Raw genomic sequence first — 24,119 nt, 5'->3', positions numbered from 1 at the left:
CTCCCGCCTGGAGCCCCCAGTCGCCCCCGGGCTACCCCCCAAACCCAAGAATGGTTCGGTCCACAGCCACATCAATGTTTATTCTGCGAGATCGGGTCTCACAGTCGGTGACATTCCCACCCCCTCCCCTTCCCGCCCCTTGCAGCGGCCCGGGGCCGAGCCCCACCCCCACGACTCCCTCAGCCAACTCCCGGCCAGCTTCCAGGAGTCTCATTTGCATTTCCGGGAGCGGCCGTCCAATGGGAAGGCAGCGCCCCGCCCCCTCCCGAGGGGGCGGTATTCCTGGTGGATCGCACCACTCTTGGGAGGCAGGGATGGGGGAAAGCGCTTCCACCAAGGTCCGGATGGCTGGAGGGTGGTCTTCCTTCGAGGCAGGGTGGGTGATCAGCTGAAGAGGGGGTTCTGGCCCTGGAAGAGGCCCAGCAGCCCACTGTCCGGGGCGGGTTCCTTGATGATCTTTTGGATCTGTAGGGGCGCGGGGATTCAGTGTGACAGATCCCAGGGACACTTCGGCAGCTTCATCTCCCCACACCTCTGGGCAGCAGCTGGCCGAGCCGACCGTCCCTGGTTTTCCTGGCTTAGCTCCTAACTGCCAAGCATCCTGGTCGGCTCTGCTGGCCGGGCCCAAGGGCACATGCTCAGTGCTGGGGCTTCTCTGGGACACCTTCCTCTTCCTCAGTGAGCTCATCGCCCCTGCCCCTCTTGGGGGCCCTCAGCTCTCCCGTGCAGCTCAGGCTCTGCCCCCATGTCTCTCAGACAAGAGCAACCAGCCCCGGGCCATGCACCTGCCCGCCCGCCCACCGCTGCCTCCACTGTGGTCCAGACCTCCCATCGCTGCTGGCCTCACCCAAACACGCCAGCCACGCTGACCCACCGGCCACCAGGTAGCAGCATAGACAGCTCTGCAAGCTGGCTGGAACCCCCAGTCTTCAGGGCAGACGGGGCTCTGGCGGCTGCATGCCTCCCCTCCCCCCAGCCCGGCCCTCACTGGACCCTCCTGGAGGCCAAGCCAGCCCTGGCCTTCCCCCAGGTGTCCCCTCAGCCGGGAGCACCTGGGGACCAACGGCCGTCCCTCAGCTCCAGCTCCCCAGCAGGGCTCTGCCTTTGTCTCTCCTGGCCCCGGGGGGTGGGGGTGGCCCTGCTGTTGCCCCCCACCCCACCGCGGGGTTGCACATGGCTGACACACAGCAGTGCTCACCAAGGGGCAGACCTCGGGGGACAGGGCGCCTCAAGTTCCTGAGAGCCGAGGGGTTGAAGCAGGTGGCGTCCTTGGGCAGGCCCCGGGAGAGCGCCAGGGAGCCCACATGGGCAGTGCATGCCGAGACTGGCGGAGGGGGCATGGGACAGGGAGAGGTGGGAGGCATGGGGGTGTCAAGGGTCTCCCATCCCTCTAACGCTGCCTCCTCCAGGAAGCACTCCCGGACTCCACCCCCTTAGGGACACCGGGCCCCCTCCGGCTCTGTTACTTGGGGGTGCAGCCCCCCCCAGCTAGGCTCTCCCTGCAGTGCCCTACCTCCTTGAACTGGGGGTGGGCGGCGTCACCCACGAGCTGCAGGATGAGCCCTTCACTGGAGCAGAGGAAGGCGCCACTCTGCCGCATGCGGGCCAGCGCCACCAGCCGGTCCACCTGGCTGCGGGGGGGGAGGCGGGCGGCCGTCACCTGGTGCCCCGGCTCTCCCTCGCCCCCACCCCAGGAGAGCCCTCTCACCTGCGGGAGGAGCAGGCGTCCGCCACCACGTGCACCTGCAGCCCCCGGTCCAGCAGGTCCAGGGCGGTGTTCTGGGGGCACAAGAGGGTCAGGGCCAACCCCGGAGGGGAGCAGGGCCTGGGCCAGGCTGAGGACCTGGCGTGAGGATGAGGGTGCCCCCCTGGGGCAGGTGCCTCCCTGGGGCGGGTGCCTCCTGTGGGGAGGTGTCTCCTGTGGGGCGGGTGTCTCCCGTGGGGAGGGTGTCTCCCGTGGGGAGGTGTCTCCTGTGGGGTGGGTGTCTCCTGTGGGGAGGTGTCTCCTGTGGGGCGGGTGTCTCCCGTGGGGAGGTGTCTCCCGTGGGGCGAGTGTCTCCATGGGGCGGGTGTCTCCTGTGGGGAGGGTGCCTCCCTGGGGCAGGTGTCTCCCGTGGGGAGGGTGTCTCCTGTGGGGCGGGTGCCTTCCTGGGGCAGGTGTCTCCCGTGGGGAGGGTGTCTCCTGTGGGGCGGGTGTCTCCCGTGGGGCAGGTGTCTCTTATCAGGGCAGTGTCCCAGGGGGCAGATGCCTCCCTGGGGCAGGTGCCTCCCGTGGGGCAAGTGTCTCCTGTGGGACAGGTGTCTGCCATTGGGGCAGGTGCCTCCCTGGGACAGGTGTCTCCCTGGGACAGGTGCCTCCCTGGGTCAGGTGTCTCCTATGGGGCAGGTGCCTCCCTGGGACAGGTGTCTCCCTGGGACAGGTGCCTCCCTGGGACAGGTGTCTCCCTGGGACAGGTGCCTCCCTGGGACAGGTGTCTCCCTGGGTCAGGTGTCTCCTATGGGGCAGGTGACTCCCTGGGACAGGTGCCTCCCTGGGACAGGTGTCTCCCTGGGGCAGGTGCCTCCCTGGGACAGGTGTCTCCCTGGGGCAGGTGTCTCCCTGGGGCAGGTGTCTCCCTGGGACAGGTGCCTCCCTGGGACAGGTGTCTCCCTGGGACAGGTGCCTCCCTGGGACAGGTGTCTCCCTGGGTCAGGTGTCTCCTATGGGGCAGGTGACTCCCTGGGACAGGTGCCTCCCTGGGACAGGTGTCTCCTATGGGGCAGGTGCCTCCCTGGGACAGGTGTCTCCCTGGGGCAGGTGTCTCCTATGGGACAGGTGCCTCCCTGGGACAGGTGTCTCCCTGGGGCAGGTGTCTCCCTGGGGCAGGTGTCTCCTATGGGGCAGGTGACTCCCTGGGACAGGTGTCTCCTATGGGGCAGGTGTCTCCCTGGGTCAGGTGTCTCCCTGGGGCAGGTGTCTCCCTGGGTCAGGTGACTCCCTGGGGCAGGTGTCTCCTATGGGGCAGGTGACTCCCTGGGACAGGTGTCTCCCTGGGTCAGGTGTCTCCCTGGGACAGGTATCTCCTATGGGGCAGGTGACTCCCTGGGGCAGGTGCCTCCCGTGGGTCAGGTGTCTGCCATCGGGCAGGTGACTCCCCTCAGGGTGGGGCGCCGGGGGCGGGGCCGGGGCTCACCAGGATGCAGGCCTGCGCCTCGATGCCACAGAGCAGCACGGACTGCAGCTGAGGCCGGCTGTCCAGCTCCTGCCGCGCGGCGGGCACCATGCTGAAGCAGGTCTTGCTTAGAGGCCGCAGGCCCTCGGCGCCCAGCTCCGGCACCGTGGGGCCCAGGCCCTGTGGGTACTGCTCCGTCAGCACAGCCGGCACCCCCAGCAGCCGCGCCACCTGCACGGGGTGGGGGCAGGAAAGTGTGGGTCTCAAGGAGGAGGCACCAGGACCTGGGCTTCCAGGTCTAAGAGAAGACGAGTGGGGCTGGATCCCCGGTCTGAGGGGGGAGGCTGGGCATACACTGCTAGTCTGAGGGAGGAGGGCTGGGCGTGCACTGTTGGTCTGAGGGAGGAGGCTGGGCCTGCACTGCTGGTCTGAGGAGGGAGGGCTGGGCGTGCACTGCTGGTCTGAGGGAGGAGGCTGGGTGTGCACTGCTGGTCTGAGGAGGGCCGGCTGGGCGTGCACTGCTGGTCTGAGGGAGGGCTGGGCGTGCACTGCTGGTCTGAGGGAGGAGGGCTGGGCGTGCACTGCTGGTCTGAGGGGGAAGGGCTGGGCGTGCACTGTTGGTCTGAGGAGGGAGGGCTGGGCGTGCACTGCTGGTCTGAGGGAGGAGGCTGGGCGTGCACTGTTGGTCTGAGGGAGGGCTGGGCGTGCACTGCTGGTCTGAGGGAGGAGGGCTGGGTGTGCACTGCTGGTCTGAGGGAGGAGGCTGGGCCTGCACTGCTGGTCTGAGGAGGGCGGGCTGGGCGTGCACTGTTGGTCTGAGGGAGGGCTGGGCGTGCACTGCTGGTCTGAGGGAGGAGGGCTGGGTGTGCACTGCTGGTCTGAGGGAGGAGGGCTGGGTGTGCACTGCTGGTCTGAGGGAGGAGGCTGGGCCTGCACTGCTGGTCTGAGGAGGGCGGGCTGGGCGTGCACTGCTGGTCTGAGGGGGAAGGGCTGGGCGTGCACTGCTGGTCTGAGGGAGGAGGCTGGGCGTGCACTGCTGGTCTGAGGGAGGAGGCTGGGCCTGCACTGCTGGTCTGAGGGAGGAGGCTGGGGCCCACCCTGAGCATGCGCGCGGCCACCGAGACGATCTGTGGGAAGTAGGCGATGCCGTGGCGGAACTTCTCTTGCATGTCGCACAGGAACAAGATGGAGGACCCAGGGTGGACTCGGCCCAGGCCAGGCCTCGCAGCCGCCATTTCCTAGGTGGGCTGGGAGAGGGCCAGATTTAGGGTCAGGTGGAGAGTGGGGAGCTTCCGGGAGGTGCCCGGCTCCTGTCCAGGGCCTGTGTGCACTTGGGGCACTGGGGGCCCCTGGCATTCTGTGTACCCACGAGCCCATACGGCGGCCGAGCCCCCAGGTCTGGAGGAGGTGCCACTGCCCTGTCGCCCGGGCACAGCCCACAGCACACAGCCCCAGAGGCCCCACCCACGCCAGACGGCAGAGCAGGAAACGCCGGTGCTGGGGCAGCCAGGAGCCCAGGGGGCTGGACTCTGCAGGGGCGGCCAGGAGCCCAGGGCACAGACTCTGCGTGGTAGGGGGCGGCCAGGAGCCCAGGGGGCATGGACTCTGCAGGGGCGGCCAGGAGCCCAGGGCACAGACTCTGCGTGGTAGGGGACGGCCAGGAGCCCAGGGCACGGTCTCTGCGTGGTAGGGGGCGGCCAGGAGCCCAGGGCACGGTCTCTGCGTGGTAGGGGGCGGCCAGGAGCCCAGGGCATGGACTCTGCAGGGGCGGCCAGGAGCCCAGGGCACGGACTCTGCGTGGTGGGGGGAGGCCAGGAGCCCAGGGGGCTGGACTCTGTGTGTGGGGGGGGCGGCCAGGAGCCCAGGGCACGGACTCTGCATGGCAGGGGGTGGCCAGGAGCCCAGGGCACGGTCTCTGCGTGGCAGGGGGTGGCCAGGAGCCCAGGGCACGGACTCTGAGTGGTGGGGGGCGGCCAGGAGCCCAGGGCACGGACTCTGTGTGGTAGGGGGTGGCCAGGAGTCCAGGGCATGGACTCTGTGTGTGGGGGGGCGGCCAGGAGCCCAGGGCAAGGACTCTGTGTGGTGGGGGGCGGCCAGGAGTCTGGGAGATGCACTCTGCATGGGGGCGGCCAGGAGCCCAGGGGGACGGACTGTGCTTGGGGCGGCAGGCTGGCTCTCCGCTGTGTGCTTTATTTTACTTTATTATATATTTGTTAGAGAGAGAGATCTTCCATTCACTGGTTCACTCCCCAAATGCCCACAACAGCTGGGCCTGGGCCAGGCGGAAGCCAGGAGCCAGAACTCCCACGTGGGTGGCCGGGACCGCAGGCCTTGGGCCATCATCTCCCGCCTCCCAGGCTCCTTAGGAAGCGGGGGCTGGAAGCGGAGGCGGGACGGGGTCCCAGGCAGTGGGTGCGGGATGCAGCTGTCCCCAAGGGCAGCTTAATGCCTGGCCACACCCGTGGCCTGGGACTGCACATTTAAAAATAATTAAAAGGGGGCAGGCACTTGGAGAGTGAGCCAGTGGATGGAAGCTCTCAGAGTAACGAATTAAAAATCGTTAAGTTTTAAACAATGTACTTATTTTCATTTTATTTAAAAAGGAAAGATTTGCCATTTGCTAATTCATCACCGAAATGTCCACACCGGCTGGGGCTGGGACCTGGCAGTCACCGCTACCAGGAGCCTGAGCTCCCCTGGGCTCCCCTGGGGCTGGGATCCGGCAGTCACCGCTACCAGGAGCCTGAACTCCCCTGGGCTCCCCTGGGGCTGGGATCCGGCAGTCACCACTACCAGGAGCCTGAACTCCCCTGGGCTCCCCTGGGGCTGGGACCCGGCAGTCACCGCTACCAGGAGCCTGAACTCCCCTGGGCTCCCCTGGGGCTGGGACCCGGCAGTCACCGCTACCAGGAGCCTGGGCTCCCCGGGGCTCCCCTGGGGCTGGGACCCGGCAGTCACCGCTACCAGGAGCCTGAACTCCCGGGGCTCCCCTGGGGCTGGGACCCGGCAGTCACCACTACCAGGAGCCTGAGCTCCCCTGAACTCCCTGGGCTCCCCTGGGGCTGGGATCCGGCTGCACGTCAGCAGGAAGCTGCAATCCATGCAGAGGAGCCGGAACTCAACCCAGGCATGGCACGACGGGATGCCGGCATCCTAAGGGGAGTCTTTTATGATTCGTATTTCACAATTAGAAAAGTAAGAGGGGCCGGCGCTGTGGCATAGCGGGTAAAGCCTCCACCTGCAGTGCCGGCATCCCATATGGGCGCTGGTCTAGTCCTGGCTGCTCCACTTCTGATCCAGCTCTCTGCTGTGGCCTGGGAAAGCAGTGGAAGATGGCCCAGGTCCTGGGGCCCCTGCACCCATGTGGGAAACCTGGAAGAAGCTCCTGGCTTCTCATCCACCCAGTTCCGGCTGTTGTGGCCATCTGGGGAGTGAACCAGCGGTTCTCTCTCTGCAGCTTTGCCTCTCGAATAACTAAATCTTAGAAAGAAACAAGGGGCCGGCGCCCTGGCTCACTTGGTTAATCCTCCGCCTGCCGCGCTGGCATCCCATATGGGCACCGGGTTCTAGTCCTGGTTGCTCCTCTTCCAGTCCAGCTCTCTGCTGTGGCCCGGGAAGGCAGTGGAGGGTGGCCCAAGTGCTTGGGCCCTGCACCCCATGGGAGACCAGGAGAAGCACCTGGCTCCTGGCTTCGGATCGGCATAGCTCCGGCTGTAGCGACCATTTTGGGGGTGAACCAACGGAAGGAAGACCTTTCTCTCTGTCTCTCCCTCACTAACTCTGCCTAATAAAAAAAAAAAATAGAAAGAAAAAGAAAAAAAGAAAGAAATAGAGAGAAAGGACAGAACCGGCGAAGCCTCTGCCTGCATTGCTTCCACAGGGCTGCGACTCCCACAAGGCCCCGCGGCCACCCCGTCAGCACCCGCACCCTTGGCTGCGGGGTTCCCGCGGCCGGGACCCTGCCCATGTCCCTGCGTGCAGCTCCCACCGCGCGTGCGCCGTGCGTGCTCACGGCTTCACCCCGCGCCCCTGCTTCTCCAGGCCCACCGCCCACAGGAAACGCTTTGACCACATGAGATCTCTTGAAAAAAAGAACAGGTTGAGCAGACGGTCCGCTAAAACAAACCCTTAGCACCGCCCTGCCACGACGTCCGGGGACCCGGTCGCTCTGGGCGACCAAGCTGGCTGCCAGGCCCCTGGCCCCCTTGGCCCTGCCCCCGGGACCACGTCCCCCCCCCCCCCCCCCCGCCGGGGCCCTGCTGCACCTGTGCGTCCACCTGGACTGCACAGAGTGGGCGCGGGGATCCCCAGCACCGAGGGACAGCTGCAGGTGGGGGCAGGGAGGGCCGATCCGGGGGTGGGGCGTGGGAAGCTGTGCAGCCTCCAGTACAGGGGGGCCGTGTGGGCGGGGCTGGTCTTGGGTCCTCGTGGTTCCCAGGGGCACTCAGAAGGCCAGGAAGACCCCAGACCGTGGCTACTCGGCCTCTCCGGCCAGGAAACCCGCCCTGAGATCTGAGATCCTGGGTCTGAGAGAGGGAGATCTTTGACCCACTGGTTCACTCCCCGGGGCACTGGTCACTGTAGATCCTCTGCAGCCACAAAATGAATGAATGCATGAACGAAGAAGAACCACCAGGGAGCTCGCTGTAGTCGGAGCAGGAAACAGTGCTCCAGAGAGGGCTCGGGAACAGCCGCAGGGCCGGGTCTGGGAGGCCCGGGCTGCACCCGGAGCGAGCCTGGGCTCGCCTCTCTGCCCTCTCTGGTAGGTGCGGCAGCCACGGGCCCGCGCCGGGGGCAGAGGGTGGACACTGATTTTCCCTGTCGTCCTAGTCCACTGCGCCTGACAAACACTGTGTTATGAAAGTGTTATGAAAGGTTCACGTAAGGCTACAGACCTGTCAGACCAGTCCGGGGCGTCCGAAGTCAAAGCAGGGGCCCCGGCCGGCTGAGCTGCCACCTGCAGCACCAGTTCGAGTCCCGGCTGCTCCACTTCCCATCCTGCTCCCTGCAAGTGCACCCGGGAAAGCCGCAGAAGATGGGCCAGGTGCTTGGGCCCCTGCGCCCATGGGGGAGACCCGGAGGAGGCTCCTGCAGGGGCCTGGCCCAGCCCTGGCCGGTGTGGCCCTGTAAGGGTGCAGCAGCCCCTGGACGCTCTAACTCCGATGTGTTCAGCCAGCTGCCGGCCTCGGGGGCATTATTTGCGCTGTGTGTCTGTGCTTGGTGCGGTTGCCGGCGGGGCACACTTTCAGAAAGTTTCCAAGATAAAAACAAGGAAGAGGACTTGGGTGCCCTGGGGGCAGAGGCCAGAGCATGCCTGGGGCTTGGGGCGCGTCCAGAGGGGCCTCGCGCGACCCCAGCCCCGGGGCTTCCCGGCCGACCCCGGGGCAAGGTCCACTGGTCTGCGCCCCTCCTTCTCCCTCGGAGGGACGAGGGTCAAAGCCACGGCCCACGCGGGGCCGAGGCGGGCTCCCGTCCCCCACCCGGCCAGCCGGGGCCGGAGGCGCCACGCGCCTCCTCCCCGCGGCGGAGACTCAGTTTCCCCGCGCGCTCCGAGCGGCGCGGGCTGCGAGCGCGGACTTACCCGGAAGGCGCCGGGTTCGAGCCCGAGGACACTCACCTCGGGGCAGCCGCACTTCCGCTCCCAGTCAGCAGGACTAGGGTCCCACGCAAGGTCACCAAACACGTGGCCCGCCTCCCGTCTGCGTCCCGCCCACCCTGGCCGAGCCTCCCAATCGGTGCTCGCCTCGCTCTGTCCGCCCCCTTCCCTTCCGGCCAATCCGTGAGCACCGCTGCCTCCGCCCCCCCAACTCCCCGGCGGTTCCGCCCACTTGGGTAAAACAGCCCAATCAGCGCTCGCCAATTTTGTCCGGTCCCTCCCTTTCGACCAATCTTCGTCCTCAATAAAGGGGCCGTGGCTGCTAGGCTGCCGGTCCTAAGGACATGATTGGTCCGTAGGAGGGCGGCGGGGCGGGGAGTTAGCGCATCCGACCAATGGAGAGCCGTAGCGGGCGTGAGTGGCAGGGGGCGGCACTGGGTGGTCGCGGGGAGTTCGGATTCCAGCCGGAGAGGGCAGGTACCTCGGCTGGGCCCGGTGCAGACCACGTCACTGAGGGCCGGAGAGAGGACGGGGGCGAGGGGAGGGGGAGGGGGAGGCGGTGGCCAGGGCAGGGGCAGGGGCAGGGGCCTGGCGTCCGTGCTCTGCTTGCATGGTGTTTGTAGGATTCGGACTCTGGGCTTGGACGTGGGTGGCGAGAGATGGACAGCTGCCCGCGTCGGTCTGGGAGTAGCCTCGGGCTAACGTCCAGCCGCCCTCCAGACGCTGGGCGCGCTCCCTGACCGTCCCACCCCGCTGTCCCGCGGCCCCCGCGACATCTCCCCGCTGCGCGTCCAGTCTGAAGCTGGAGACCCCGGCGGCTTTGCGGTCAGGTTTATTGCCAGCCCTGGGGTCCGGGTCGGGGGCAGACACTGGGCGCAGCGGCGCCAGGGAGGGGCGTGAGAGGGAGCCCCCCGCCCAGGACCAGCGGTGAGGCTGCGCCCGCCTCCGCAGGGCTGGGGCGCCTGCTGGGCCTGGGCTGGCCATCACGGGCAGCAGGCCCCCCAGCCGTCCGGGGCCCCGGGCGAATCCCAGGCACAGGGCACTTCCCACCTGTCCGCCCAGCCCCACTCGGAGGCCGCCCCCTCCAGGGCATGCTGGGTGTGGGTCAGGGCGTCGGGGACAGGTGGAGCCGGCCCAGCTGCGGCCAGCTGAGGGGCGGGGTTCTCTGGGGCCAGTGCGATGTCTTCGAAGAGGTCCAGGGTGGCGGCGTCCAGGGCGGCGAGGCTCAGGCTGGGGCTGGCGTGGGGCCCCTCCGTGGGGGCCTCGGCGCAGGCCACCCCCAGGAAGGGGGACGGCGGCGGTGGGGGCGGCCTTCGGGGTGGCCGTCTCTGGGGAGGCGCCTCCTGGGACAGGATGGACAGGGCCAGGCGCTGCGTGGCCGCCTCGATCGTGGCGAACTGCCTGCGGGGAGAAGGGCATTAGCTGGGTGGCTGCCCCCGCTGGGGGGGGGCCAGATCGGACCCCCCCTCCCCCCCTGACCTCCCCGGACCGTTCAGTGTTTCTAAGTCCATTCATAGGGCTGCTCTGCACAGGTGCTGGGGTTGTGCACTGCACAAAATACCCCAGAGAAGGGGTGTCTTTCACTCTGGGGTGGGCTGTGGGCTGGCGGTGGCCGTGGGACATGGATGGCCTTGGATTCCACTTCTAGAGCAGCTCTTGAGCCCGCCCGCCTCGTGGCATCTGTCACACCACTGTCACCGCACCGCCCCCCCCCCCCAGCCAGCAACCCACATGGGTCTCCAGCTGCCGCGGGCCACGTGTGTCCCCCCAAGTTTGAATGCCAAAGCCCCAGCCTGCAGCACCTCAGAGGAGAGCGGATTTGGGGAGGGGGCCTTGAGAAGTGACAAGGGTGAGACAGTCGCTCCTGTGGGTCCTCGTCCCCTCTGGTGTCCTCGGAAGGGGACTGGGGACCCAGGTACGCACAGAGGAGCCGCCGGTGCAGCCACGGGGCGAGCTGGGCCCTGGACGTGGGTCCCGGCACCAGGAGGGAGTCCGCGGCTTGGCCTGAGACTCACAGTGGGGGCCGCGGGCCTGCCTTTGTGTCGGGAAGCAGAGGGGTCAGGATGGTGGCTTGGGCCAGGCCTGGGTCGGCGTCTGTGTCACTCTGCTGGGTGCCTCGGGAAGTCCACCCAGTGCTCACTGGCGGTGCGTGTGTGTGCGTGTGCGCTAACCTTCCATGAGAGATACACATACATATACAGGTGGGGAGGGGCCGGCGCTGTGGCACAGCAGGTAAAGCTGCCGCCTGCTGTGCCAGCATCCCATACGGGCGCCAGTTCTAGTCCCGGCTGCTCCACTTCCGATCCTGCTCTCTGCTATGGCCTGGGAAAGCAGTAGAAGATGGACCAAGTCCTTGGGCCCCTGCACCCATGTGGGAGACCTGGAAGAAGCTCCTGGCTCCTGGCTTCCGATCGGCGCAGCTCCAGCCGTTGGGGCCAATTGAGGAGTGAACCAGTGGATGGAACACACATCTCTCTGTGTCTCTCTCTGTCTTTCAAATAAATAATTTTTTAAAGCCATGTGTGGGGTGGGCACGGTGGTGCAGGGTTTAGCCGCCTCTTGTCTGGGTTTGAGTTGTGATGCAGCTCCCTGCTAATGCACACCCTGGGGGGCTGCAGAGGACGGCCCAAGTGCCTGGGTCCCCGCTACCTGACGTGGGGGACCCCACCCTGGGGGGCAGCAGAGGACGGCCCAAGTGCCTGGGTCCCCGCTACCTGACGGGCGGTCCCCACCCTGGGGGGCAGCAGAGGACGGCCCAAGTGCCTGGGTCCCCGCTACCTGACGTGGGGGTCCCCACCCTGGGGGGCAGCAGAGGACGGCCCAAGTGCCTGGGTCCCCGCTACCTGACGTGGGGGTCCCCACCCTGGGGGGCAGCAGAGGACGGCCCAAGTGCCTGGGTCCCTGCTACCTGACGTGGGGGACCCGGATGGAGCTCCAGGCTCCTGGCCTCTGCCTGGTCCAGTCCCGGCTATTGTGGGCATTTGGGGAGTGAACCAGCATATGGAAGATCTCTCTCCCTCTCACTTCCTTTTAAATAAACAAAAATCTATCTTAAACAGATGTATTTATTTATTTGAAAGGCAGAATGACAGAGAGGGAGGGAGAGAGACAGAGACAGAGAGAAAGAGCGAAATTGTCCATCCACAGGCCCACTCTCCAGACGGCCCCAACAGCTGGGGCCGGTCCAGGCTGAAGCCAGGAGCCAGGAGCTTCCTCCAGCTCTCCCACGTGGGTGCAGGGCCCAAGCACTTGGGCCATCTTCCACTGCTTTCCCAGGCCACAGCAGAGAGCTGGGTTGGAAGAGGAGCAGCCGGGACTAGAACCGGCGCCCATATGGGATGCCAGCACTGCAAGTGGCGGCTAAATCTGGTGTGCCATAGCGCTGGCCCCAAAGATCTGTGTGTGTGTGTGTGTGTGTGTGTGTGTCTGTCTATAACTCTGCCTTTCCAGTCAATCAATCAATCGATCGATCTCAGACACGCAGATGACGGGAAGGCACTGAGTGACAGTGCTCGGACCTGGAGGCCCTCGGGGAAGCCCGGGATCCTGGGAGCCCTGGTTCTGGGCGTGCGGGTGTGGACACGGGGTCCGGGTGGGCTGCACAGGGGGCGGGCCGGAGCGGCGTTACAGGGCCAGCTGGGAAGACGGGGCCCTGTGCGGGGTGGGGGTGCTGGGCAGAGAGCTTGCAGTGGGGGGCGGGATTAGGTCGGACCCGGCTCCTACTCCTACTTCGCTTCAGATTGGCTTTGAATCTTCCGGAAGCAGAGCTCGGGACGTGAGCTGGGCCTCTCTGCGCCCCGTAGGTCGGCGGTCCCTCCCTGGCTCCCTGGAGCTGATTCTCACTTCGTAACTTTCTATGGATTCATATGCTAGCGCGTGCATGGTGCCTGGCACGCTCCAGGGGAGTTCAAACAAGTTCCTGGAAAAACACGATTGAGAGATGTTTATTCTGGGGCCAGTATTGTTGCATTAATGAGTTAAGTCACGGCCTGCGGTGCTGGAATCCCATGTGAGCGTGGGTTCGAGTCCCGGCTGCTCCACTTCCAATCCAGCTCTCTGCTGTGGCCTGGGAAAGCAGTAGAAGATGACCCAAGTCCTTGGGCCCCTGCACCCGTGTGGGAGACCCGGAGGAAGCTCCTGGCTTCAGTTTGGCTCACCCTGGCTGTCAGGGAATGAACCAGTGGATGGAAGACCTCTCCCTCTCTCTCCCTCTCTCTCCTCTCTCTCTCTCTCTGCCTCTCTGTAACTCTGCCTTTCAAACAAATAAATAAATCTTTTTTTAAAAGAGAGATAAGTATTTTGATGCATAGAATTCAAAACTCATGTGGTTTTTCCCCATAATGTGCATTTCCCATGAACCTCTGGAAGATCCTTCATATTGTCATACAATTGTTAGATACCTTCACCATCCTCACCTCCAGTGTCACAACCATCACCACCGTCATCATCCTCACCACCATCACCATTCTCACCATCACCACCATTCTCACCATCACCACCACCACCATCATCATCCTCACCATCATCATCCTCGCTTTCATCACCACCACCACCACCACCACCATCCTATCATCACTACCACCATCACCGTCCTCGCTGTCGTCGCCTCCATCACCACCATCCAGCCCCGGGCGGCTGAGTGATGGCGAACATGTGCTCTGGACTCTGGCTGTGCAGCCGCCACGCCTGCAGCAGGGCCAGGGACCGAAGCCAGCACGCGGGCGACTTGGAGGCGACAGGGCAGGGGTGAAGCCTTGGCGGGTGTAGGGGGGGAGTGCAGGGCTGGGGGGAGGGAGGCTGGACCGGCAGGGCTGGGCTGACAGGGACGGAGGCAGGGTCGCCAGGTGGAGGGGTGCGGAGGCCGGGGCACATGCGCTCAGACCCCCGCTTCTTCCCGAGCCTCCCACTGGCCCCCTGGGAGGCCCCTCAGAGAGGCTGTCCCAGACCCTCCCTCAACTTCCCCTCCTGCAAGAGAGACCCTGTGGCCTGGGGTCAAGAACTCAGAGAAGGGGGGGCTCCTTTGGCCCCCAGTGCTTGCTCCAAGGGGCCCCGGGGCCCCACTCCCCCGTGCTTTGTCCACGTCCAGGCCCAGTGGACAGCACAGCCACGGCTCGCAGGGGTGCAGCCCAGGGTGCCACTGGGTCCGTCCCCGATGCGGCTGACGGCCACTTGCAGGTGCTCTGGGGCCTCTCCCGTCCTCTCCCCTGCAGCCCTGGCCGCCTCTGCCCAGACGCTACCACCTCCTGTGCTCACTGACTGCGTCACTGCTTCTCCACCGCCATCTTGGGGGGGCTGGCGCACAGTAGGTGCTGTTCTCGTTCAGCCCCAGGGTCGCCCCCGCCCCTGCCGACGCCTCACCTGCAGATCTGGTTGTGCAGGAACCGTCTGTGGTTGGGCCTCCTTTTGGGGGGCTTGGAGCGCCGGGGCTGCAGGGCCCGCAGCATGTGGGCGGCCGCCCCGCTCACGAAGGCGCACAGCTCCCTGGGGCCGGGCTCAGAGACCCCAGGGGCTGCGGGGACGCCGGGGTGCATGGCCGAGCGGGAGAAGAGGCGCAGGTGGACACGGCCGAGGCGTGGGGTGGGGAGTATGGAGGTGGGGCCCTGGGACAGGACAAGACCTCTCTCTGTGCCCCGCGGTTTGAGGGCCCAGCAGGTGAGGGGCTGATATAGGCGGGCATGGGGCAGGGAGGGGAGGGGGCTTTCTGCGCACCGCCCCCTCCCCTCCAGTGCCCAATTACCACATAGCTGGACCTGGGATCCGGGCTGGGCGCGTGGGCAGGTGCAGAGAAAAGCGCCTGGAGATAGCCAATTAAGGGGACAAAGGCTTCCGGAGGGAGGCGAGGCGGCCAGAGCGTGTCAACCGCAGCGATTAGCGTGGAGGACCCTTAATTGGCGTCCTGGGGAGGGGGCCGGAGGGAGCCTCCGAGGTGTGGGGCCGACGCCCACCTGCCCCTGCCGCCTTCCCTGGCTCCAGGGGAAGCCAAGACTGGCCCGCAGCTTTCTCCCCAGGGAGGCTACCGAGGGGACGTGGGGCCTGGGTGCTGGTGGCAGGTGCACAGCAGGCCCAGCCGGGGCGTCAGGGACTCTCTCAGGGGTCTTCCAGGGTCTCCAGCCCCACTGCGACCCTCGGGCCTGTCGGGTGTTCGGTCCGGACTCCCCCTCGTCCCTCCCTCGGGACTGCATTTCTTTGCCTTTTGTCGTCCGCTCAGCTCTGTCGCTCGGCCTCCCTCTATGTCTTGGCCGCGGCCCAGAGGGGTAGGTGCAGGTGCCCTCGGCAAGGGGCCGTGGGGGCGCTGGAGGGTGAGCGCAGCATGGGGGCGGCCGCCGCACCTGCCAGTCCGGGCCGGGCCGGGCGCACACCTCCGGAGGCTCCACCAGGGGGCGCCCACGTTCCGGCCCAAGGTGCAGGGCGCGGCGCCAGGTGAGACTCCCTGGTTACCTGCGCTTCCAGGCGCTGACAGGTGTTCGCCGGTCTCCGGCTCCTAACCCAGCCGGCTCAGTGATGGGGGCGGGGCTTCAGCATTTATTGAGCGCCTACTGTGTGCAGCAGTGAGCAGGGCCGCCCTAGAGAACCCGGGAGGAAGACGCCCAGAAAATTCCAGCTCCCCTGGGATGGGAGACCACGGGAGGGCGGGGCTGGGGCCGCCTCGGATCGGGGACCCTCTGGGAGGCGCTGACCACGTCGAGGGGCCGGGGAGCGGCTCCTGGTGCTCTGTGGGCGGAGGGTCTGGGGTAGACCCCCCCCCCCCTGCGTCTTGGCTCCAGGGTCCTCAGAGACCCCCTCATGTCCCCTGTGGCCCACAGAGGAGCTACACGGAAGGGCTCAGCTCAGAGCTGGCGGGGGCTGGGGCAGCCCCGTTGCTCCAGCCACCTCCCCCCCCCCCCCACTCCCTTTGGGCCTGGATAACGCTGGACACGGCCTGGCCTGAGATTTCTCCCCGGAGCTTGCCCCGAGGGGGCTTGCTACCACGATCAGGAAGCGTCGTGGACTTCAAAGCTTTGTCCACTTCCTGGCTTGAAGCAGGGCCGCGTCGGCTTCTGGACCCTGTGGGCCTCCTGCCGGGCTGGGCGAGGACCAGGTGGCTGGGGCACGGGGCTGGCAGAGTTTTGCGCCTCCACGTCCGCCCTGCCTGGTAGCCCTCTGGGCAGCGTGGACGCCTCCTTTGTGGCCAGTGTTTAACGAAAGCAGAAGTAAAAGGGACGCTGCTCTTAGGGAAACAGCGCGCCCTCCAAAAAAGCCGGTGGACAACGGAAGGCCCTGGCCTGCGGCCCGGAGAACTACAACTCCCAGGATGCCACGCGCCGCCGGCGCCCGGGAGCGCGGCGGCTCGGGGCGGGGCCTCGGCGCGCGCGCGTCATGACGCGCGACGGCGACGTCGGGGTTTGTGTGCGCGAGAGGCCGCCGATAAAGGTTGGGTGCCTCGCGCCGGGGGCCGCCGGGAGGGAGCGCGCCCCCGCCCCCCTCCCCGGCCCCCTGTCCCGCACGGCCGCCACCGGGGCGCCCCCTTCCCGTCGGCCCCCGCGGGAAGGCTCTGGGGCTCCCCGCCCTCGTTCCCCGGGTCGGGGCCGCAGGTGAGACCCCGCGGGGTGGGAGTGGGGGGAGGGACCGGAGGGCGGAGACGTTGGGGAAGCGGTGAGCGTGAAACCGGAAGGGGTGCCTTAAAGGGAAGGTCGCTATTTTACCGCCGACTCGTGCCCGCTGGGCCGGCGCCGCCCTCTTAAAGGGCCAGAGGCTGCGTTTTACAGAAGCCGCCCCTCTTGTTTGTTTGCCCCCTAAAAGGAGTTGTCTTATTAAAAGGCCGTGACGGCTGCGTAGGTAATGGCAGGAAAAGCTCCCCGGCCGCTCAGTGGCGGCGCCCTCTTAAAGGGGCAGTCCGACCTGCTGGAAGGGCGTGAACCGGCCTTGTAGGGGCCGGCTCTGCTCCGTGCACCAGCGGGGCCGCGGCCGCTGGGACCCCAGCGATGCTCGGTCTTCTTAGAGGCGCACCAGCTTCTGGGCACGCACGGGTCCCCGCAGAGGCCTCGCCTACCGTTTCGGGGGGGTGCTCATTCATTCGTTCATTCATTCATTCATTCATGCTTCAGAGGGATTCGTTCCCTGGACACAGGCCCCCGTTTCTGCGGCCTGGGGAAACCGTGGCCGAGGCCGCACCCTGGGTGGTCCTCTGCACGCTGGGGCGGCCCTGCAGCAGGGGCTGCCGCAGTCGGTCTTGGGGGCGGTAGGCGAGGGTTGAGCAGGCCCCAGAGTCAGTCTGGTGACATCAGGAGCCAGTGTGGTGGTCCCGGCTGCGGGGGCGTGGTTGGCGCTGGCGGCGTGCACAAAACAGCCCCACGGGACACTCTGGCCCGGCCACCGCCGAGGGGACGAGTGCCATGGAGACACGGATGAGGCTGGGGCAGAGACTGGGGAGTGTCGGCAAAGACTTGGGGGTGAGGTGGGGGCTGGGGACGCCGGCAGGTGCCCCAAGGAGGGAGCAAGCTGGCGGCCGGGGTGACCCGCAGCCGAAGGCATGGAGGGGACGGGGCCGCAGGCTCAGAAACGGGACCTCTGGGAGGTCTCAGGGCAGCGGAGTGGAGTGGCCTCCCTGGAGCTGCTGTGCCGGGGACAGGTGGGGTTAGGAAGGGAAGGGGCAGGGGCAGGGGCAGAGGCCTGGTGCGGCCTCCGGGAGAGGAGGTGGCAGCACACAGGTGGGCCTCCAGAAGTGGCCGGCTTCCGCAGGGGACCCTGCTGGCGGACCGCCTCGGAGAGCCAGGGGGAGAGAGGCGGGCGAGGAGGGCCCGGCGCCCCTGGCTGCCACCTTCAGACAGAAGACGGGGCTGAGTCCGGGCTGAAGCGGGCGCAGGAAGCTGGGGTGGGGTTGGGCATGGGAAGTCCAAGGTGTGCCACGTGGCACAGCCCGGCAGGGGTGCGCAGCCCTGGGAGTGGGACGGCTCCCGGGGAGACTTGTGGGAATGCGAGGGCACAGGCATGGAGGGCAGTGGGCTCCTCGTGGGGGAGGGGTCTCAGCATTCTCCACGGCGTGGGGGTGGTCCTACCCCCTGCAGTGTTGAGAAGGACCCTTGGCCTCACCCCAGAGGCCGGCAGCACCTGCCCTGCAGTTGAGAGACAGCCGGGGCTCCCCTGGGAGGTGGGAGCCGCTGGCTGGAAGCTGAGGGCTTCCTCTCCGGATTGCTTGTGTTTTCCCCGGAGCCGGCGTGGTCCGTGGCGGGGTTGCCCGCTTAGAGCAGGAGAGGACGGGGTGCTGGAGTCTGGGGAGAAGAGAGGCTGCCAGGGAGCCTCAGAGCGGGGTGTGTGCAGTGGGGCCAGCATAGGCTGGGGGAGGGGCTGTGAGAATGGGGGCGGGACAGTGGCACAGGGCCCGCAGCAGCAGGGGCCACAGACCTGCTGGTGTCCAGGGATTGGGGGTTCAAGAGGGAGTGAGCGAGGAGGCAGGGTGATGGTGGCTAGGGGGACTGGCTGGAGGCCAGGGCCCTGCAGAGGCTGTGGGCAGACGGAAGGCTTAGGGCGAGGCCGGGCCGCAGCCCGTGTGGGGGCGCAGGCGGGTGAGGTCTTCAGAGGACGCGGCCTGGCTGTGCGGGCAAGGAGCACAGGCCTGCCGGCCGCGCCCGGGCTGCTCAGTCCGGGGAGATGGCCAGCGTCGCGAGGGTGACCCGTTGTCCCAGTGTGTCGGGCGGTTTCCATTTTGACACTGGCAGCCTCTTTCCTGGGCAACCCTGGGCTGCTGGGAGCGCACATCCCACGGGAGGCCCCCCGCGGGGTGGGTGGCCGGGGAGGCGGCCAGTGTGGCCTGGGGCTGAGTGTAGCGCCCGCCGCTGACCCAGAATCCCTCCGCCAGGTGTGATGGTCGGCTCCCACGCGGACATGGCGCCTGCCTCCACCGCGGAGGGGGCCGGGGAGAAGCCGGGCCCCGCGGCCCCCGCAGCCCAGTATGAGTGTGGGGAGTGCGGCAAGTCGTTCCGCTGGTCCTCGCGGCTGCTGCACCACCAGCGCACGCACACGGGCGAGCGGCCCTACAAGTGCCCAGACTGCCCCAAGGCCTTCAAGGGCTCCTCGGCGCTGCTGTACCACCAGCGGGGCCACACGGGCGAGCGGCCCTACCCGTGCCCCGACTGCCCCAAGGCCTTCAAGCGCTCGTCGCTGCTGCAGATCCACCGCAGCGTGCACACGGGGCTGCGCGCCTTCACCTGCGGCCAGTGCGGCCTGGCCTTCAAGTGGTCGTCCCACTACCAGTACCACCTGCGGCAGCACACGGGCGAGCGCCCCTACCCGTGCCCCGACTGCCCCAAGGCCTTCAAGAACTCGTCCAGCCTGCGGCGCCACCGCCACGTGCACACGGGCGAGCGCCCCTACGCCTGCGGCGTCTGCGGCAAGAGCTTCACGCAGAGCACCAACCTGCGGCAGCACCAGCGCGTGCACACGGGCGAGCGCCCCTTCCGCTGCCCGCTCTGCCCCAAGACCTTCACGCACTCCTCCAACCTGCTGCTGCACCAGCGCACGCACGGCCCCGCGCCTGCCGCCGGCCCCGCGCCCGCCGCCCCGCCCCCACCGCCCCGGGAGCCCTGCCCCGGCGCCGGCAAGGTCCTGGTGACCGAGGCTTACCTGCAGCCGCCTCTGCAGCCGCCCAGCCCGCCCGCGCCCCCCGCGCCGCCGCCGCCGCCCCCGCCCGTGGTGCCCGAGTTGTTTCTGGCGGCCGCCGAGACCACGGTGGAGCTGGTGTACCGCTGCGACGGCTGCGAGCAGGGCTTCGGCAGCGAGGAGCTGCTGCTGGAGCACCAGCCGTGCCCCGGGCCCCAGGACGCGCCCCGCGAGCCGCCCAAGGCCGACCCGCCGGCGCCGCTGGGCCCCGGGGCCCCTCTGCCACAGCCCGCGCCCGCCGCCGCGCCCGGCTTCGCCTGCCTGCCCTGCGGGAAGTCCTTCCGGACGGTGGCCGGCCTCTCCCGCCACCAGCACAGCCACGCGCCGGCCGGCGGGCAGGCCTTCCGCTGCGGCAGCTGTGACGGCGCCTTCCCGCAGCTGGCCAGCCTCCTGGCGCACCAGCAGTGCCACGTGGAGGAGGCGGCGGCCGGGCGCCCGCCCCCGCAGGCCGAGGCGGCCGAGGTCACCTGCCCCCAGGAGCCGCTGGTTCCCGCCGCCCCCGCCCCGCCGCCGCAGCCGCCGGCCCCGCCCGCCCCAGCCTCTGCGGAGCGCCCCTACAAGTGCGCCGAGTGCGGCAAGGCCTTCAAGGGCTCCTCGGGGCTGCGGTACCATCTGCGGGACCACACGGGCGAGCGGCCCTACCAGTGCGGCGAGTGCGGCAAGGCCTTCAAGCGCTCGTCCCTGCTGGCCATCCACCAGCGCGTGCACACGGGGCTGCGCGCCTTCACCTGCGGCCAGTGCGGCCTCACCTTCAAGTGGTCGTCCCACTACCAGTACCACCTGCGGCTGCACTCGGGCGAGCGGCCCTACGCGTGCGGGGAGTGCGGCAAGGCTTTCCGCAACACGTCGTGCCTGCGGCGCCACCGCCACGTGCACACGGGCGAGCGCCCCCATGCCTGCGGCGTCTGCGGCAAGAGCTTCGCCCAGACCTCCAACCTGCGGCAGCACCAGCGCGTGCACACGGGCGAGCGCCCCTTCCGCTGCCCGCTCTGCCCCAAGACCTTCACGCACTCCTCCAACCTGCTGCTGCACCAGCGCACGCACTCGGCCGAGCGCCCCTTCGCCTGCCCGGTGTGCGGCCGCGGCTTCGTCATGGCCGCCTACCTGCAGCGGCACATGCGGACGCACGCCCCCGCCGGCACTGCCGCCGCCCCCGCCCCCGCGGCCGGCCCCCACGCGCCTGCCCCGCTGGCCGCCGCCCCGGCCCCGCTGGCCACACAGGACGTGCACGTGCTCCCGCACCTCCAGGCCACACTCTCCCTGGAGGTGGCGGGGGGCGCGGCTCCGGCCCCGGGCCCAGCAGCCCCCAACTCGCAGACGTTTCTCCTCGTGCAGACCGCCCAGGGCCTCCAGCTGATCCCCAGCAGCCTGCAGCCCCCCACGCCCCCGGCCCCGCCCGCACCCCCCAAGCTCATCCTGCTGCCCTCCGCCGGCGCTGGGGCTGGGGGCAGCCGCGGGAGGCCGTGTGAGCGGGCAGTGGGGAAAGCCGGTCAGGGGGCGGGAGTCGTGTGGCTGCCAGGCGCCGGAGGTCTGGGGGGACAGGGAGGGGGCGGTGCGGGCGCCGGTGCTGGGGGGCACAGCCTGATTGTTCTGCAGAACGTAGGGGGCGGGGAGGCAGGGCCGCAGGAAGTGAGTGGGGTCCAGCTGCAGCCGGCCCAGGAAGTGACCACGGTGCAGCTGCAGCCCGTGGCGGGCCAGCTCTCGGGTTCCGGCGGGGCAACCGTGACCACCGAGGCCCCCAACCTGCTGGTGGTGCAGAGTGGAGCCGCGGAGGAGCTGCTCACGGGCCCAGGCCCTGGGGAGGCGGGGGACGCGGAGGCCGGCACGGGGGTGGTGCAGGACGTCCTCTTCGAGACGCTGCAGACGGACGAGGGGCTGCAGAGCGTGCTGGTGCTGAGCGGGGCGGACGGGGAGCAGACCCGGCTGTGCGTGCAGGAGGTCGAGACCCTCGCCCCCGGCCTCAGCGAGCCGCCCGCCCCCGGCCCGCCCGGGCAGAAGGTTCTCATCATCCGCAGCGCCCCCGCTAGCGAGCTGCTGGAGGGCAGCGGCGCGGGGGGAGGCGCAGCCACGCTGCAGCTCGTGGCCCCGCCGCCGCCGCCGCCTGGCCCCGCGGCTGCCCCCGCCGGGCTGCCCGCCGCTTCCCCGGCCCAGATGGTACAAGTGGTCCCCGCAGGAGCTGGGCCCGGCGTCGTGCCCCCGCAGGCCCTGCCCTCCATCCAGATCGTGCAGACCCTGCCCTCCGTCCAGCTGGTGCACACGTTTTGAGGCCCCACGGGTGTCCGCGCCCGCCTCACGCAGACCCCGCCTGCAGAGTGCAGGGCCTGCGGGCCAGGCTTGGTTAATAAAGACCGCGGATCTCTTCTCTCTCGCTTTCTTGGGGTGTGGGGGCTGGGGGGAGGGGGACAGCGCCCGGGCTGTGGCCCCGCCTGGGAGCCCGGAGCCGGGACTTGCTTCATGTCCTGGGGCGGGGCACGAGCTCAGCTTCCCTGGCCTTGGGGGGGGGACCCGAACCCCGGTTCTGCCGCTGGTTCGCTGCCAGGCACCCCCCGCCTCCCCCCTGAAGAGGGGGGAAGAGACCCTCGCCCCTCAGAGCCCTGCAAGCCGGGGCTGGGGTGCGGGTCCCCGGGGACCGGAGCTTGGGCGCAGCCCCTCCCGCGAGGGCCCGCGCGCCAATGGGAGCCCGCGCGCTGCCGTCACTGCCCTCCCGCGCCCGTTGCCCGGCGACGCGGGGACGTCGCGCAGGGGCGCGCGCCCACTCCTGCCCGCCGCGGCCGCGGCCCTCTCCCCGGGGCTCGGCGAGGTCACGTGGCAGAGTCACGGCTCGCAGCCTCGGGCCCCATCGGGAGGCCTGGCTGCGGTGGCCGAGGCCGGGAGCCCGCGCCCCCGCCCGCCCCGTTCGGCTCTGACGCCACTTCCGCCGGCGACCCCTGCCCGACCCCGCTCCCCCACACCTCGTGTAAGGTGCTCGCGGGTCCTCCTGCGACGCGAGGGGGCGGGAGACGCCTGCAGGGGCGGGGGTGGGGGCCCTCACGGCGGCCCCTGCGTCGGGGAAGGGTCAGGCGCTGCGCAGTGCTGGGGCCCACGGCCGAGCAGCACGGGGCGCGGGAGTCCCGGGGAACATTCGGGGGCGCCGCGGGCCTGAGTGCCCCGGGAAGCGCTGCTGTCCCCCGCACCCCGGCGGGCGGCCACCTGACGCTGATCTGCTTGTGTCCTCGGCAGGTGCACGACGCCAGCTCCCCGCCCGGGGGCGGGCGCCTGGGGGCCGCCATGGCCCCCAGCCACCTGTCCGTGCGGGAGATGAGGGAGGATGAGAGGCCCCTGGTGCTGGAGATGTTAAAGGTGAGCCCGGGGGCGGGGGCCGGGGTTCGCTGGGAGTGGGCTCAGCCGCCCCGAGCGAGTGTCCTCCGAGGCTGCCTCTTCCCTGGGTCCCCCTGGCTCCCGGCTGCCCTCTACCCTTTGCCAGGGGCTGGCAGCAGCTGGCTGCTGGAGGGCGCAGGCTCTGACGGGCAGGGCCACGGACCTGGATGCCCCCGCCCCCAGCTTCTCACCCATGCAGCCCCCACACCGCCTTCCGCTCCCACCTGGGGCCCCTCCCCCGCCACACACAGTGTGATGGACAGCCGAGGACCCCTCTCCACAGGCCGGCGTCAAGGACACGGAGAACCGGGTGGCCCTCCACGTGCTGACGCGGCCCCCGGCCCTGCTCCTCCTGGCCGCGGCCAGCAGCGGCCTGCGCTTGGTCCTGGCCTCCTTCGCCCTGGCCCTCCTGCTGCCGGTGTTCCTGGCCGTGGCTGCCCTGAAGCTGGGCCTGCGAGCCCGCTGGGGCTCGCTGCCTCCCCCGGGCGGCCTGGGGGGGCCCTGGGTGGCCGTGCGCGGCTCCGGCGACGTGTGCGGGGTCCTGGCCCTGGCCCCCGGCACCAGTGCAGGGGACGGAGCCCGCGTCACCCGCCTTTCTGTCTCCCGCTGGCACCGGCGCCAAGGCGTGGGCAGAAGGCTGCTGGCATTCGCCGAGTCCCGGGCTCGGGCCTGGGCTGGGGGTATGGGGGAGACGCGCGCCCGGCTGGTCGTCCCCGTGGCCGTGGCCGCCTGGGGCGTGGCCAGCATGCTAGAGGGCTGCGGCTACCAGGCAGAGGGTGGCTGGGGCTGCATGGGCTACGCGCTCGTGAGGGACTTCTGCAAGGACCTGTGACCCCCACCCCTGAGTGTCCCCGTGGCCACCGGGAGGATGGGGCGGGGCTGGAAGGTGGCGCCCGCTGCATGCCCGGTGCCCCGTGCGTGACTCCCCAGCACACCTGGGGCTCGGCCGCCGGTCTGTCCGCGTGGTGTCTGGGGGGGTCTGCACTTCTCAGGAATCCCTCTTCCCTCGTGGCTCCTGGGCCACCAGAGGTCACGGACCCACCCCCGCCCCCAGCCCAGGGGCACCTGTGTCCCCAGCCTGCCCCGCCCTCCAGGAAGGGACACCTAGCGGAGTTGGGAGCTGCACAGGACACGGCCAGAGGGGACAGGGCCTCCCGGGGAGAGGGGTGGGGGACACGAGGTGCTGTGGGCAGCGGGCACCCGGCCGCGGCTGGGGAGCTGCGAGGGGCCGCGGCTCTTCCTCCGGACCCAGCCATCTGGTTTCCTACACTGTTTGTTAATAAAGCCCGAAGTGGCCTCCTCTCTCTGATGCCTTTTCCAGTCTGTCTCTGGACCCCCGCCTCCGCCCCCCCCCCCCAGCTTCTGTCTGGCTCCTCCTT

The 24,119-nt window shown here is 68.8% G+C and overlaps 4 protein-coding genes across 9 annotated transcripts; 2 read left to right on the top strand and 2 right to left on the bottom strand.

Annotated features, from left to right (window-relative positions):
* Positions 1-61: 61 nt before the first annotated feature.
* Positions 62-8,912, bottom strand: ISOC2 (isochorismatase domain containing 2). 4 transcript variants are annotated; one of them, XM_051842223.2, is made up of 7 exons: positions 8,770-8,848; positions 8,048-8,157; positions 4,250-4,399; positions 3,174-3,383; positions 1,709-1,779; positions 1,514-1,631; positions 62-465 (listed from the first exon to the last, which is right to left on the bottom strand). In XM_051842223.2, the coding sequence occupies exons 3-7, from the start codon at positions 4,385-4,387 to the stop codon at positions 385-387; spliced, it is 618 nt and encodes a 205-aa protein (XP_051698183.2). In that variant the 5' UTR covers positions 4,388-4,399; positions 8,048-8,157; positions 8,770-8,848; the 3' UTR covers positions 62-384. The 4 variants fall into 4 exon arrangements, with proteins under 4 accessions (XP_051698183.2, XP_051698182.2, XP_002724421.3 ...); XM_051842222.2 differs by having other exon boundaries at positions 8,734-8,823; XM_002724375.5 differs by lacking the exon at positions 8,048-8,157 and having other exon boundaries at positions 8,770-8,912.
* A 650-nt stretch (positions 8,913-9,562) lies between these two features.
* C18H19orf85 (chromosome 18 C19orf85 homolog) lies at positions 9,563-16,132 on the bottom strand. Its single transcript, XM_051842224.2, has 2 exons — positions 14,107-16,132; positions 9,563-10,149 (listed from the first exon to the last, which is right to left on the bottom strand). The coding sequence occupies exons 1-2, from the start codon at positions 14,277-14,279 to the stop codon at positions 9,732-9,734; spliced, it is 591 nt and encodes a 196-aa protein (XP_051698184.2). The 5' UTR covers positions 14,280-16,132; the 3' UTR covers positions 9,563-9,731.
* A 54-nt stretch (positions 16,133-16,186) lies between these two features.
* Positions 16,187-24,049, top strand: NAT14 (N-acetyltransferase 14 (putative)). Of its 3 annotated transcripts, none has more exons than XM_051842221.2 (3): positions 16,187-16,319; positions 22,603-22,722; positions 23,024-24,049. In XM_051842221.2, the coding sequence occupies exons 2-3, from the start codon at positions 22,651-22,653 to the stop codon at positions 23,570-23,572; spliced, it is 621 nt and encodes a 206-aa protein (XP_051698181.2). In that variant the 5' UTR covers positions 16,187-16,319; positions 22,603-22,650; the 3' UTR covers positions 23,573-24,049. The 3 variants fall into 3 exon arrangements, with proteins under 3 accessions (XP_051698181.2, XP_051698180.2, XP_051698179.2); XM_051842220.2 differs by lacking the exon at positions 16,187-16,319 and adding an exon at positions 21,895-22,339; XM_051842219.2 differs by lacking the exon at positions 16,187-16,319 and adding an exon at positions 21,900-22,344.
* ZNF628 (zinc finger protein 628) lies at positions 18,589-21,743 on the top strand. The gene has a single exon (XM_051842215.2). The coding sequence runs from the start codon at positions 18,589-18,591 to the stop codon at positions 21,646-21,648; it is 3,060 nt and encodes a 1,019-aa protein (XP_051698175.2). The 3' UTR covers positions 21,649-21,743.
* Positions 24,050-24,119: the final 70 nt, after the last annotated feature.

The sequence above is a fragment of the Oryctolagus cuniculus genome, chromosome 18 (assembly GCF_964237555.1).
Source record: "Oryctolagus cuniculus chromosome 18, mOryCun1.1, whole genome shotgun sequence".
Lineage (NCBI taxonomy): Eukaryota > Metazoa > Chordata > Mammalia > Lagomorpha > Leporidae > Oryctolagus > Oryctolagus cuniculus.
This window is presented reverse-complemented; position numbering and strand designations above follow the sequence as displayed.